General features: G+C 31.6%; 1 protein-coding gene across 1 annotated transcript; it reads right to left on the reverse strand.

The window, feature by feature from the left end:
* Nucleotides 1-398: 398 nt before the first annotated feature.
* Nucleotides 399-15,811, reverse strand: LOC143076101 (uncharacterized). The gene is made up of 8 exons (XM_076251739.1): nucleotides 15,665-15,811; nucleotides 10,922-11,183; nucleotides 9,596-9,961; nucleotides 8,608-8,686; nucleotides 7,996-8,149; nucleotides 5,447-5,567; nucleotides 4,777-4,826; nucleotides 399-3,002 (listed from the first exon to the last, which is right to left on the reverse strand). Exons 1-8 carry the CDS (start codon nucleotides 15,734-15,736, stop codon nucleotides 1,863-1,865), a joined length of 2,244 nt encoding a protein of 747 aa, XP_076107854.1. The 5' UTR covers nucleotides 15,737-15,811; the 3' UTR covers nucleotides 399-1,862.
* Nucleotides 15,812-15,999: the final 188 nt, after the last annotated feature.

The raw sequence follows: 15,999 nt of genomic DNA on the forward strand, positions 1-15,999 counted from the left end.
TTATAGACATCAGTCTATTATTAAGAATGTATGATCTCTTTTTTTTTTTTGTCATTTGGGTGCTCCTACTAACATACATAAATAAGAAGATATGGTGCGAGCGCCAATGAAACAACTCTCCATCCAAGTCACGATGTATAAAAAGTTAACAATTATAGGTCAAGGTACGGCCTAGGCTCACACCAAAGGGCCCCAAAATGACTAGTGTAAAACAATTCAAACAGTAAAACCAAAGGTCTAATCTAATATTTATAAAAACGAGAAATGAGAAACATTTAAACCACACCACTATGTGACCACAAAAACACAACCATAACCAATGAACAACAGGCTCCTGATATACATTTTTACCCCGCATCACCTATTATTTATATAAAAAAATACTCATTGAAGATGTATCAATGTTTTAATTTTTATTTCTCACATGAAAAAAAAATCAGAAAATGAGATCACAGTAACAAAGAAATGTATAAATATATCTATGGAATAAGTGTAAAAAATTTATGTATAAATAGATAGGTATATAATATATATGGAATACATATGTAACTGTATTGTAAAGATAAACTTTTCACAGAGGCAAACATAATGTATAAATTGCTAAACATTTTAAGTAATTGTTAAGTAAAAATATACTAGAAAAAATGACAATGTTACAGAATAAACTATAAAGATAATTGATGCATTTTGTCTGAAAGATGATTGTCTTAACCCTTTCCTCCATGGATTTTTTTTTAGCATACTTGATTTGCATAGGTTTTTTTTCATTAAAAAAAAATCATAAGGTTTAAAGTGTTAATGCATTGTGAAAACGAATATTTCATCAATGAAATTGAAGTCAGATATTCTCATGAATCTCCTTTTTATATTGCATACAATTTTTTAAGTCTAATGCAGACATTTTGGAGTCAAAGCGTTTCAACTGAGGTACTACACAGGCGTCATTATGGAGGAAAGGGTTAAATAAACTTTTATTGTTAACAGCCCTTTTCACTTTTACAATATAATGACTAGCAATTGTTCTTTAATAATACATTGTACCATATTACAAGAGAAAAAGTGTGTTGTATCATATTACAGTCGTGAAATATATCATACTTCAATATTCACTGTATCGTATTTCACCAAGCTATTTTAAGAAATTCTTACAAGATATATATCTCCTAGGAAAATTTCTATTGCCCTTGCTCAAAATTTGAAACTTGACCTAGAAATTACAATTAGTTATTTCCTTTTATTAGCAATGTTTGTTATCATTTCCTGCAACAAACAGGGAAAAAAATATGTTTATCTTTGTCTTATAATAAATGAATTCTATTGTTATACTGACCTCAAAATATATTGAAATTTACACTGACCATAGTGTTAATTAAGTAAAATATTATAATTTTACGTTTTTTTCCCAAAAAAGGTGGTACAAATTGACCTACTATAATAATTTTAGAGTCAAATTCATACTTTTGGAAATGGGCCACAATGTTTAAAAAAATATTTTTCATGTATTTTTTTTTTTAATTTGTTTGATGTCATTTTTATTGCATGCATAACGAAAACCCTATTTTTTTTGTAAACATCTTTAAAAAATAACAACATAATCACATGTACTAAATGTCAAGTGGATATGATAATAATTTCATGATTAAACTACCATAAACCAAAACACATGGCAATCTACCTCAACTTCAACCTCATAGGAGAAAGATGAACATACAGAAAACATTATGTGCCGTACAATAGTTGGCTAGGCATGAGAATATATGAAATTGGCTCCAAGAGGATTTAAGGTGAAATTCATTTAAATTCTTGTATTCCTTAAAAAAACCAAAGCACTATAATAGACAAGCTTGAATTTTTTTGACATTTCAAACAATAGTTTCTCCTCTGTCCAGCACAATAAAATGATTTTCTCCCGGATAAAAATCATTGACAATGAAGGATTTATTTTCTCCCATAGTATCATTGAATTGTGTGTTATTATTCAAATCAACGAAAGATCTATTTTCATCCAAAGAACATGTTCGGTGAAACTGCATTTGTTTGTTTTGATTTAGAGGGGACTCATCCAGCACAAAAGCAGGATTGTCAAACTCTTTGTTTACGGATACATCTCCTTCTTCGTTAATCAACGACATGTTTTCATTGTTTGAGGTTGAGTTGCTTCCTATTTCAGTTGTCGCATGGTTCAGAGCATGGGCGGAGTATGATAAGGTATTATGCTCCTGGATGATTGATGAAAAAGATGAAACATGAATGATGGGCATAGTTTTACACATTTCCTTCATCTCAGTTAAGTTTTGTAATGAACAGCAGCTGTTTTGAGAGAATTTGTATCCGCTATCATTCAAGCAATGAATATCTTCCCATTTTCCCCTTTGTAAATTAGTTGATGAAACAAAATTATTCATATTATGAAAGTTTGACGTTGACAAAAATGTTGGATGTCCTGTACCAGGACGATACGAATCTACTGGTGCCTCTGCACATCTACTGAAAAGTGCAGTACGATAACCATTTCTACCATCATTACATGTCATAGATCCCTTTGATCTTTTTCTACTACTATTTGATGCAATGAAGGATGCAGACTTGTTATCGGTTTTTCTTCTTTTCTGCCTCTTATCAAGTTTCTTGGGATGTTCATTTGAAAATACTGATGTATCAGATACCATAACTGGTAATTGCTTATTACCGTTGTAACAACTACCATCTTTGTCTCGAAAGTACGGAGGTGGATCTTTATAAGGTGGAAGTTCAGCTATACTCTCTAAACTTCCTATTGTCTTGTTGTTTGGAAACATGGCTTTCTTCGTCTGCTCTTTCATTTTCCTCTTGGTAATTGACTTTAAACTGCCCTCTGTACTACTATCAGATGCTGGTTGTCTCAGACTCAGATAAGAGGGAAGGGGAGTCCTATGGCCAAATTTAGATGGAATGGACAGGAAGTTACTGTTATAACTCAAACTTGACCCACAGTTTGAGATCATCTGTGCTTCTGGTGTATCCTGAAATAATATAAACTTCAGTCCACATCAAAGTTGATATTTTATTTTTTTACTTTTTTGAAATACCCCAGTACTGTTAAAATCAGAAATTATTGTAATGTTTTTGATATTACGAAAAAAATGAGACACAGAATCGGGATGTAATTGCAATAATCATAGATTATCGGTGATCATCTCTACAAGATTGATTTTCTCGCTTGAGCCGGGACGGTGAAAGCGAGAAAGACAATCGAGTTGAGATGAACAATGATAATCTTTTTATCGCTATTTTACCTATGACGACGTTGTCAATTTCGTAAGCAACGCCACATGGATGCTTAGTTTCTAGCGATTATTTTCCATCTCAAGCGAGTAGCATGATATGAAAATTATCACAATAAAAGATCAAAGGAAAAATGCACAAAATAGCGATAATTTAAACTCTCACTTTGGATTTTTTTTTTTATATGAATGAAGCAGATATTTTCTTACTATCACAAAAATAAGGCATGTAATAAAGTTTTGGTCTAAAATGACAAAATCACAATATTAAATGCACATAATTTCTCAATTTTCAGTAACTAGTGGAGCAGCAGCTGTTTCACTTCCAGAGAACTTGAAAGATTTTGATTATTATGCATAAATCAAGACCGCTCTTTGGTTATATGTTTTCAATATTTAATGTACTTGGCTATACAGTTTATTGTTTGTACAAGGGCGTAGGATACAACAAGAGGCAAGGGAAGATAACTTGACATCAAGATTTTATGTGTTGTTTAAGACAAACATACTCATGATGGGTTTGCAAAAGGAGTAGGGACAATAAGGCCCTTATTTGGCCCAAAAATTACTGCAAATTTAAAAGTTATCATACATATTCTTAAATTACAGAAAACTTGACTAAGGTATAAGGTACTAAAAAATTTAAAACAAATTTATCAAACAAGTTACCATGGCAACAAATTATGATCTAATTTGCATATTTTATTAAATTTTGTGATTTTCCTTGTTTTTCCATCAAATTTTAAGTATATTTTAGATTGAAAAAGTATGTGCGCACCCAAGAAACAACTTTATATTTGGTGAGTTTATGCCACTAGTTATAATAAAGCTTCTGTTAAGTTATTTTGTTGTTTCTCGGCTGTGCAGGAGGTTTCCACAACGGAAATATAGACAGAAAACTGCATTAATTCTGTATTTTTCATCGTTTTTGTGAAAACAGTACATATTATGACGTAATTGCGAGTCATCAGATAAAAATCTTTAAGTTTTTCATTTATATTTCTTGACCCTATGCATTTCTAAACATTATGTGCCAATTTGAAATGGTTATCAAATATTTTATTTTTTTGGGCCAAAACTAGTTCAACATTACTAAAATGGGTCATGGATTGTCTGGTAAATGACAAAAACAAATTTTCCAATTGTTTTTTTCTTTCTTTTTTGTAATTTTAGCTTATTCTAACACTCCTAAAGCGTTCAAGAATCATTTACACATATTTTTCTCTTCTACTTGATGATGTAATGGAGGTTTTTCCATCAAAACTTACAACTTGAAATCACCTACATATGTAAGCCTGACTAGATATTTTGAAAAAGTGATTAAGAGGCGTTTCCTGAATTCCTGTTGCCAAAAGCAGTGTATGGACAATTTTAAGTTTCTTTCTAGTCTTCTTCAGTTTCAAGGAAATGGACTATTAACTTTAGGTTTAGTTGATTACTGAACATAATTGCCCACTTTTTCCTGCCCGCATTCATTATGCAATCAAAGCAAAAATCACATGATGAAGATTACCTTTAGGAAAACAGATCCATCAGTACTGCTAGCTGCAGACGGCATAATCACTGAAAATAGATATTGTGGTTCATAAGTGTTTCACATTTCTCTAATATCTATATAGATAAGACCCTTGGTTTTCCCGTTTGAATGGTTTTACACAATTAATTTTTGGTGCCCTTTAAAGCTTGCTGTTTGGTGTGAGCCAAGGCTCTGTGTTGAAGACCATATTTTGACCTATAATGGTTTACTTTTATAAATTGTGACTTGGATGGAGAGTTGTCTCATTGGCACTCATATATACCACGTACATCTTCTTATATCTATTTAATTCCATGTAATTCAGTGGTTGTTGTTGGTTGCTGTATATCATATTTGTTTTTCGTTCATTATTTTGTAAATAAATCAGGCTGTTAGCTTTCTTGTTTGAATTGTTTTACATTGTCATTTTGGGGCCTTTTATGGCTTACTACGCAGTTTGGGCTTTGCTCATTGTTGAAGGCCGTATAGTGACCTATAGTTGTTAATTTCTGTGTCATTTTGGTCTCTTGTGGACAGTTGTCTCATTGGCAATCATACCACATTTTCTTTTTTTACCTTTAATACTATCATTAAAACTAAGCACCTGCTTATCCTTCTTATTTCTTCTAAAAAATATTTCAATACCGAGTGTACATTGTTTACCTACCTCTATGTACACAGAATTGTCCTGGAGTCATTGCATAATCTCCTGATCCTCTAATGGAGGACATTTCAGGATCAAAGAACCTCCTGTGGGAATCCTCAAAGTCATCAGAGGGTCTAGAAACCTTCAATTAAATATTAGCAAGAACTTTACCAAAGTCGATATGTTATACAAAATGGTTTTTTTATGAGTGTAAATTATGTTTTGGGGTTTGGCTCTTGCTCATATATATTTTGACCAAAACCTATACATAAAATGACAATTTAAAGTTAAATATGCAAATTTTGATATATTTATAACATCATAATCTATAACCGACCATTTTAGACTCAAGTTTTCAGATGAGAGCATCTGGTCCATTTATCAATTAAATTAACATAATTTTGAATGGCTTGAACAAATTTATCTATTTATGCTATTTCAGGAGTCTCTTATATGTTAAACCTCCTCCTTTCAGAAGATTTAGTTCTAGGTCTTCTTGTACTTAAGTTATCATCTACAAACCAATTAAGTGATTGACAGACAGACAGATATGTGCATTTTTTATATACTTTCCTCCTCCAGGAAGGGATATATATCATCAGTTAACAAGAAAGTGTCCAAAGTACACGGATGCCCCACTCGCACTATCATTTTCCATGTTCAATGGACCGTGAAATTGGTAAAACAAGAATGTGTCCACAGTACACGGATGCCCCACTCGCACTATCATTTTCTATGTTTAAAGGACTGTGAAATTGGAATAAATTCTCTAATTTGGCATTAAAATTAGAATGATCTTATCAAAGGGAACATGTATACTAAGTTTCAAGTTGATTGGACTTCTACTTTATCAAAAACTACCTTGACCAAAAACTTTAACCTGAAATTTGCACTATCATTTTCTATGTTCAGTGAACCGTAAAATTGGGGTCAAAACTCTAATTTGGCATTCAAATTAGAAAGATCATATCATAGGGCACATGTATACTAAGTTTCAAGTTGATTGGACTTCAACTTCATCAAAAACTACCTTGACCAAAAACTTTAACCTGAAATTTGCACTATCATTTTCTATGTTCAGTGAACCGTAAAATTGGGGTCAAAACTCTAATTTGGCATTTAAATTAGAAAGATCATATCATAGGGCACATGTATACTAAGTTTCAAGTTGATTGGACTTCAACTTCATCAAAAACTACCTTGACCAAAAACTTTAACCTGAAATTTGCACTATCATTTTCTATGTTCAGTGAACCGTAAAATTGGGGTCAAAACTCTAATTTGGCATTTAAATTAGAAAGATCATATCATAGGGCACATGTATACTAAGTTTCAAGTTGATTGGACTTCAACTTCATCAAAAACTACCTTGACCAAAAACTTTAACCTGAAGCCAAAAACTTTAACCTGAAATTTGCACTATCATTTTCTATGTTCAGTGAACCGTAAAATTGGGGTCAAAACTCTAATTTGGCATTTAAATTAGAAAGATCATATCATAGGGCACATGTATACTAAGTTTCAAGTTGATTGGACTTCAACTTCATCAAAAACTACCTTGACCAAAAACTTTAACCTGAAGCCAAAAACTTTAACCTGAAATTTCCACTATCATTTTCTATCAGTGAACCGTAAAATTGGGGTCAAAACTCTAATTTGGCATTTAAATTAGAAAGATCATATCATAAGGAACATGTGTACTAAGTTTCAAGTTGATTGGACTTCAACTTCATCATAAACTACCTCGACCAAAAACTTTAACCTGACATGGGACAGACGGACGAACGGACGAACGAACAGACGGACGAACGGACGCACAGACCAGAAAACATAATGCCCCTACTACTATCGTAGACGGGGCATAAAAATATAATTAGTCATTAAAATTAGAAAGATAATATCATAGGGAACATGTGTACTAAGTTTCAAGTTGATTGGACTTCAACTTCATCAAAAACTACCTTGACCAAAAACTTTAACCTGAAACTCGCACTTTCATTTTCTATGTTCAGTAGACCGTGAAATTGGGGTCAAAAGTTTAATTTGGGTTGAAAATTAGAAAGATCATATCATAAGGAACATGTGTACCAAGTTTCAAGTTGATTGGACTTTAACTTCATCAAAAACTACCTTGACCAAAAACTTTAACCTGAAGCGGGACAGACGGACAAACGAACGGACAAACGGACGCACAGACCAGAAAACATAAAGCCCCTCTACTATCGTAGGTGGGGCATAAAAAATCAGTAAGGGACATAACTCTTGAACATCTGATGTCAAAACTATAAAACTATAAAAAATAAATTAAGATTTTGTTAAGCTATACTTGAATTATCTTCTGACAAACAGTATGATAGATGGACAGAGGAAAGGATCAACTATAGTATCACTATATACATCCCTCTTGAAGAAAGGTAAGACATTTAAACACTGTAAGATGACTAAGATCAATGATACATGTTAAATCAATGGTTGATCATAAAATTCTGATATTTTGTACAAAAAGGTCTTTCCAATAAATCATATTAATCAACTCTTTTTAATGAACAATATGAAGAAGAAAGTAATACCCTGATTTTAACACTGTTCTGATTGTTCTGGTTGTTTTTCTCTCCATTATTTACTTTTTTTGTCATTAGCAGTGTTTTATTTCTTTGATGTTTCTGTCTAAATCTGTCATAAACTCGAACTTCAACTCTCTTTTGTTTTTCTCGTCTTTGTTTCCTAAAATATAAGAATAGAAAAAGTACACCTGAAATTAAACAAAAGGTATAAAAGTCTCTACTCAGAATTTCAAAAGGTAAATTGACCAAAATGGCATTTATGAACATGTTCAAGCTTTATAACAGCTATCATGGCTATGTGTTCTTTTTCTTAGATAAATAATGAATGTTGTCAACTCTCAAATAAATCATGATATTACAGTAATAAGCATCATGCATCAATTTTATAATTAACTAAAAAGTCATATAACAGTTGATTTTGAAGGGGTAATTTATTTGCATCAAGAAACTTGATTTTTGCTTTACGCCCAGTTGAAAACAGATCTTGTCATTTAACCCTTACAGTACAGGATCTATCATATAAGGGTCCTTACCAGAATTTTTTGCTCCAATGGTTCTCAACAAAATGAGCATCTCACAATAAAATGAAATATATCTTAATCTTTATTATTCACTTACTTAACATAGCAGAAAGAAACAGCTGCAATCAGTGGTATAACAATTACTAGCAACGCCAACAGTGATAAATTAGATCCTTCTGAAATATACAGTAAATTGAAATGCATTCATTGTTACGGTATGTTTGTTAAAGCTACAATTAAGTTTTTAGTTTTGGGGGAATTTAAGGTGACAAAACAGACATGTAGGAGAAAAAGTTCTGGTCAACTCTTTTCTCTAAAATCAAAACTTAAATACATGTACTCAATAGGACTTTACAAGTTTAATATGTGCGCATGATGTGTGTAAAAAATTCTCTATTTCACAGGTCAAAAATATTTTACAAGTAATATAATTTAATTATAGGTTTATAAAATAAATTTTAATTTTTGTTTAGTTTTATTTCTTTCTGTAGTAGAACAATAAGTGATTTATATTTGTTTGTATTGAAGACCCATCAGTGGTCTTCAGCTGTTTTCTGATATTTGGTAGGGTTGTTGTCTCTGACATTTTCACCATTTCTGTTCTCAATTTTAAACTTACATCTATCAATTTTCAGTTCCTGGAGAATCTTATCAATAAAACTAATAATAAATTTGATACATCTTAAGGTGGTAGACCTTGGTTCAGGGAGATAACTCTTTAAATCAGTTATGTGTTTGTTAAAGTCAAGTTTCATCAATGTTTTTTAAGCATTTACCTGAAACAGATTGGAAATAATCTATGTAACCTAGAAGCTTAGAATATATTTATGAAAATGGTTGACACAAACGTACTGATGATTTTAAGAGTTATTTCCCTTAACCTAGGTCTACCTCCTTAATTTATACTTTTAAAATCTTAAACTATACCCTCCCCCCTTTTCCCCCTTATAAAAGATGCTGTGTTCATGGTTTTTTTTCAAAGAATTTGACATTTCTACAATTTGAAAGAACTTTTTTTATATTCAAGTTTTTAGAGTACGTTCTTTGTAATATTAGGTTCACATGTACTTTTATAGTTCTCTCACCATGTTTTTCAACTGGAACGGCATCAAAGATGAGCTCAAATTTAGATTTTGCATGATTTATAATCTGGAAGTATATCCAAATCCTGTTGCTAATGGAAACATACACTTCAGGAATTTCATTGCCACACATATCATGACCATTCACCCTACGATTCTTGCTGTCATAGGAACCATAAAGAATAAATCCATCTAAGCACCTATCATTTGACATCAAAGGAAGGTCAAATGTCAAGAACTTTAACCTAGTGACATAATCGTCTGGAACAATAATCATCCAATCGCACTGCAGTATTTTCTTCTTCTCATCATATGCTGGAGAGAAAATGTGGCCAGATGTAGCTTCTATTGTAGTATAACAGTCATCTACTAAAAAAATAAACAATCTTTCAAAATGTATGCATAAAAGTAAGAAGATGTGATGTGAATGCCAATAAGACAACTCTCAACAAGACACCAAATGATACAGAAATTAACAATTACAGGTCACTGTAAGGCCTTCAACAATAAGCAAAGCTCATGCCGCATGGTCATCTATGAAATGCATATATCATGTATATTTTATTTCAACTAACACTAACAATAGTAAATATGGCTTTTGGTTGATAGTTGGTCTAAAAACCTTACTTTCAGCACTATTGACTATATTGTGGCAATTAAATGTATTGTGGAGGAAGCTGTAGTGCCCTGAGAGAACATTTGACCATCATCAAGAAAACTGGCAATGAGGTTTAATTTAAATTGGAACCAAAGGCATCTGACATCTGCAGGGTTTGAAGTCACAACCTGAGTGTTGACTGCCTGGTGATATTATTTCTTGTTACATTTAGAGCATTTAAATGCACCACTGTTAATACAACTGCATACCAAATATCATTGACTTCTTATAATTGATGCCCCTTGACCTGACATAACAAAATCATAAACTTTAACATGACAACGTTGCAATAATTTTAAAGTCAATAGACTATGGCTGTGGGACCAGTGCCAAATATGAGAACATGATGATGTGATAAACTAACTTTATTGACACAAGGAAATTCAAGCTGGAAAAAATCTCTCATTTTCAAAACCATAGATAATCTGTAAATATCTAGTAAAAGATAATCAACTTTAATATTTGGGTTGTATTTGTGTTAATTTTCTCAAAGATTGAAATACATGTAATTATTTTAGGTTAAACTTATAAACATCATGGTGCTTAACATAACGACAATGGTGCTACAACAATGTAAGTCTCACTTAATATTATGAAGGGTAGGTAAAGAAGATACATAAGTCATCATGGTTATGAACAATAAAAGTACTCATCAGTCTTCCATTAGTTACCTTTTGCCCCATCATCAGCCAAAGAAGTCGTTGTAGCAATTTTTGGCTTTGACGTTGACTGTACATTGTATTTCACTGTTGTCAAGCTGGTAGTTGGTTGTGGAGTAAATTTTTGAATTGTTTGATCAGAAAACCTCTCATTGATATCTGTACTAAAATTTGATGTTTCTGAAGCAGTTTTTAAGTATGGAATGTTTCTGTTGTCATTTTCATACAAAGCTGAATTTGTTGAATTTTCAGTGCTTTCTAGCAGTTGCTTTGTCTGAAAATAGAATACTCTTAAGACAAAATGTAAGAAATACATGTATGTGATTTAGTACACTATGTGTACAATGAAATAAAAAACAAAAGATAAATGTTTTTTTTTTAATAATTTTTAAGAAATTTTCCCAGTCCCTCCAATCTTTCATGTTGACTGGTACTTTCCACGTTTCTAGGTGGTACTTTTCAATTTTTTCCATGAATATCTTATATAAAAATTCCTACATTTAGGCGGTACTTGTCAATAGCATAGGAGGGTAAAAGTACCGGATACCACCTCCTAATGAATGGCCTGTTGAGTGTAACTGTATGGATCTCTCCGAGATTGCACCACAAGGTTTCATATAATAAAGGGAAGGCTGGGATTGAGTTTGGGTTAATTTCCCCGAACATGTAGGAATAAGGGGCCAAAAAAGAGCCAAAAAGAAGCATTTTACTAGTTTACAGACAATAACTTGTGTATAAGTGTATGGATCGTTCTAAAATTATACTAAGAGGTTTCTTACTTCAAATGAAAGGCTGTAATTGAGTTAAGGGGTTCTTGCTCCAAGGGGGGTTTCAATAAGTCGGGGGCCAAAAAAGGGGCCCAAAAAGCATTTTTGTAGTTTCCGGTCAATAACTTGTGTTTAAGTGTATAAATCTCTCTGAAGTTATACAACAAGTTTCCATACTACAAAGGGATGGTAATAGGGGTTTATGGCTCAAATCATTTAGTAGAAAGAGGAAAAAAGGGGGAAACAAGGGTTTTCCTGGTTTAAGGACAATTTAGATAATTTAAAAGCAGTGTTAGGGAGGTAATCCAATTCCATTTAAATAATACTGTTTTATATATGTTTGATTACCTCCCTTACACTGCTTTAAAATTAAGTATAATACAATTTCTTCTTATTTCAGATTTCAGAAATTTAAAAGAAAATTTCTTCAAATTTTTTTTTTTTAGGGGATTAATATTCAACAGCATAGTGAATTGCTCAAAAGAAAAAACAAATTTTTGAGTTCATTAGGCCACATTCATTCTGTGTCAGAAACCTATGCTGTGTCAACTATTTAATCACAATCCAAATTCAGAGCTGTATCCAGCTTGAATGTTGTGTCCAGGGTTTCCCCTGGGTCAATTATTTTTTTCGCCACCTCTTTCGCCAAAACAATATATTTTTAGCCACTTTATTATTTTTTTCGCCAAGTAACATAACTATATTTTTCGTTTAAAATTTACCTTTTTTTCTTAACCCCCCCCCCCACTTTTTCCCTTAAATAAGGTGATTTTGCCCCATTGTGTCTATGATGATTCTGTCAAACTTATTTTAGAGTCTACATTTAATGAATAAACACTAAACATTTACTTTAAAACAACAGATTTTGTTTTTAACATAAAAGGGGAAAATATTCATTGTATTAATTTTAAACAACTTTTCTAAACGAGGGGCCACTATACTTTTAATAATAAAGACGATATAAGTCCTGGAATACAACAAAATTAATGGACATGTTTTGATTATATAATACCAGTATAGTTCGTAGGGAAAGTTTCTTTAAAAGAAAAATATTGATGTGCCCTTTTGTACTAAGAAGTGGTTTTTACAACAAAACAAAAGCTTTTATCACATGATATTTTGATCCCTCATTTCATGTGTAGTCATAACATTGAAGGGCTACTCTCATTTGAAGGGTTATTCCCAACCTTTTGGATATATTTCTTCATAAAAACAGTTTTCTTTTCTTGACCATCATAAATGAAAAAGTTGTGACTAAAACTATGCTTGAAACACACGTGTCACTCAAACGACTTTAAAGTAGTCTCCCTAATCAATTACCTATATTAAAGTCAAAGGATAATTAAAGTTTTGAATCGGAGATTTTTCTTGCTTTTGATAATTTTTCGTCACAACAACAGCTTTCTTTTCTAAACTATCTTTAAAAGGAGAGGACACTTCAAAAGTTTGCTTCAAACACGTTCGTCTCAAAGTCGTAAATAAATTCTGTATGTGACATTTAGCGGAAGCCATTTAACCATATCATTTTGTCAAACAATTCAATCAACACCTTTATTAATTAGTCCTTTGTTGTCGATAGCTATAAAATGTAATCAGCTGATTATTGATTTTCTGTCCAAATCTTAATGAGGTCAAGGTGAATTCCGAGTATTGTCTGATCCGAGAAACTCGAAAAAAGTAAATAGACAAGATGGAGGAAAATAAATGGTTCTATATATTTCTTTCGCCAAATTCTTTTGCAAATGACGAATTTTTATCGCCACAATTATTATTTTTTCGCAAATTGCGAAAATGGCGACCGCCAGCGGAAACCCTGGTTGTGTCCATACTTGCCCAACTGTTCAGGGTTCGACCTCTGCAGTCGTATGAAGCTGTGTCCTGCGGAGCATCTGGTTTTGTTTTCGAATTACAGAAGTAAAAAATGCATTATCATAAAAATGTGTTTTCATTTTCAGACTTATTTAAGTCAGAAAATGACAGAGTTTAAGTCTATTTATGTTTATGAAAAGACTTAATTGTATTTGCTGGCCAAAGTGCACCACCTATATCATACTCATAGGTGACCTATGACAACTGTTCATTCTTAATTGTATCTTCTGTACTTCTTTTAATTTGGATATGTTTTAGCATGTTTTGTATCTGTAGTATATCATAAATCAAATATGAGAATCTGTGAACAAGAATTTTATTCTTGACAGTAAATCCGTTTTTTTAAATTTTCTTTTCAACTAAGATAATTACTACACCATGGATTCATTAATTTTCTTGGGTAACAATTTTCGTTGATAAAGGAAAACTTGCATTTTCATGGACATTTAATTTTGTGGTTTTGGCAAAGTCTGTATATAAATCATAATTATTTCTTTAATAGGAAGTTTGTAATTTGTTGAACATTTAAATTTGTAGTTCCCCTGTACCAACATCTATGAACATTGGTATCCAACAAATAATAACAAAGCCACACTATCATGTCTTGTCTATTCAGTTTTTTTCTATTAATTATATTAATTAATCACAATTTTACTAGCATTCATCTAAAGTTTACATAAATAAAATGATACAAAATTGTATATATCATAAATATTAGGCCAAATAAAAATATATGTGTGGTTCCAGTTACCCTACCTACCCTACCTTTTTAGTTTCTAAAAAAGCCTACCCTAAAGTTTTTTTTGCCATTTAGCATTAAGCACTGTTTAAGTCAAAATGTTGCTCCCATATAGTCAATGTAAAAATAAAACATAAAATAAAAAAAAATCCCTACCTACCTACCCTAATTTTTTTTGAAGATGTAACAGGAACCATGCATACTATTTTATTTGGCCTTAATATATCCAATAAAAGTAATTCAATTTATTTCTTCGTCTGTTCATCATGTTCATAGAAACCTGACCCTTAATAGCAAACAAAAAAATTAAACATAACTGACAGGCTATATAAAGTATGGCCAAACTAAGGCAGCAACCATTTGATTTTCTGGGGGGGGCTATGGTTTTTTTTGGAAAAAAAAGTTTGTTTCCAGTTTTTGGAGAAAAAAATAATTTGTTTTTGATTCTGAGAAAAAAAAATTGTTTGTTTCACCCTCAGCTGCCACTATATGTAATGCTAAAATTGAAAGAAAAAAATTGTTTTCGACTTGTCGCGAAAAAAATAGATTGTTTTTCGCCGCAGGCGAAAAAAAAAAATTGTCCAGAAAAAAAAACCATAGCCCCCCCCAGAAAATCAAATGGTTGCTGCCTAAGCAATGTGGCTAGTTTTAAAGTCCTGCATGGATAAGGATGAAAGCACCCTAGGCATACAGAAACAGGAGAACATGTTCATAGGTAAGTAAACATGGAAACAAATGTATCAATGCTATAATTTGGTTAAAATAAATTTGTAAAACATACTGATTACACAAGTGGTCCCTGTGTAGGAATTATCCCTGAACTGTGAGGCTTCAAACAGTCATTTTTAGCTGTTTAATGGCATAAATTTTTACTGTTTTTCGTCAAAATTGTGATTTGTCATTAGATGTCTCATATAAAATCTGATTTTTTATGGTCAAAAAGTCAATATTTTATCTGTTTTGTTGTCTTTCACCAAAAATTACTGTTAATGTCATCTGACAATATTTTTATCGTTCTTTGTCATGAAGGTATCCTTGACAATACAACCCTTTACTATTTTTTTTTTTTTTATTTTTAATGAATGCCCTTTACTGCCAAGTGTCAAACGGTCAATTGCCTTTAGTAATGTTAGTGTCAGATTAGTTAAAAAAAAATTACTGTGATTCATCAATATCATTTTTTTTTATCGTCTTAAAAAAGTGTGCACCAAAAATTGCCTTTAATGTAATTTCGCAGGAAAATTTATAATATCATTTGTCAAAAAAATGTACCATCAGTAAGAAAGACCCTCTTATCATGCTTATTCGTTTGTTTGTTTCTGCTCTGTAAATAAATAAATAACAATAATGGATTTTTGTTTGGTAGATGAGGTTGTTTACCTGAACACTTGGTATATAGAAAAAATAAAGAAAAATAAAAACATAATTGAATGATTGTAGTAATGTCGTCATTGGATGTGACTGCTTTGAACTTTGTTGTCTAACTTTTCTAAATATTGTTCAACTAAAAACTCCCGCGAAAAATTAAGTCACACTTCTTTGAAAAAGCAGGATGAGTCAAAAGGCCTTCCGAACAGAAAAGAAAACACTTTTATTAGCTCTTATTTAAATGTTTAGTGTACATTAGTTTAATGTATATTTATATTCATCATGATATTATTATTAAATAGGTACAATTATTAGAACTTTATGATAGAAATTTTTTGACAAAAAAA

This window comes from Mytilus galloprovincialis, chromosome 5 (genome assembly GCF_965363235.1).
Source record: "Mytilus galloprovincialis chromosome 5, xbMytGall1.hap1.1, whole genome shotgun sequence".
Lineage (NCBI taxonomy): Eukaryota > Metazoa > Mollusca > Bivalvia > Mytilida > Mytilidae > Mytilus > Mytilus galloprovincialis.

What these genes read in the sequence shown, in the direction of transcription:
- LOC143076101 (XM_076251739.1), bottom strand. Translation starts at nt 15,736, where the DNA reads ATGACGACATTACTACAATCATTCAATTATGTTTTTATTTTTCTTTAT. An exon ending in TCTATATACCAAGTGTTCAG is followed by an intron (nt 11,184 to 15,664) that starts GTAAACAACCTC and finishes TTCTATTTTCAG; the next exon opens with ACAAAGCAACTGCTAGAAAG. An exon ending in CGTTCCAGTTGAAAAACATG is followed by an intron (nt 8,687 to 9,595) that starts GTGAGAGAACTA and finishes TGTATATTTCAG; the next exon opens with AAGGATCTAATTTATCACTG.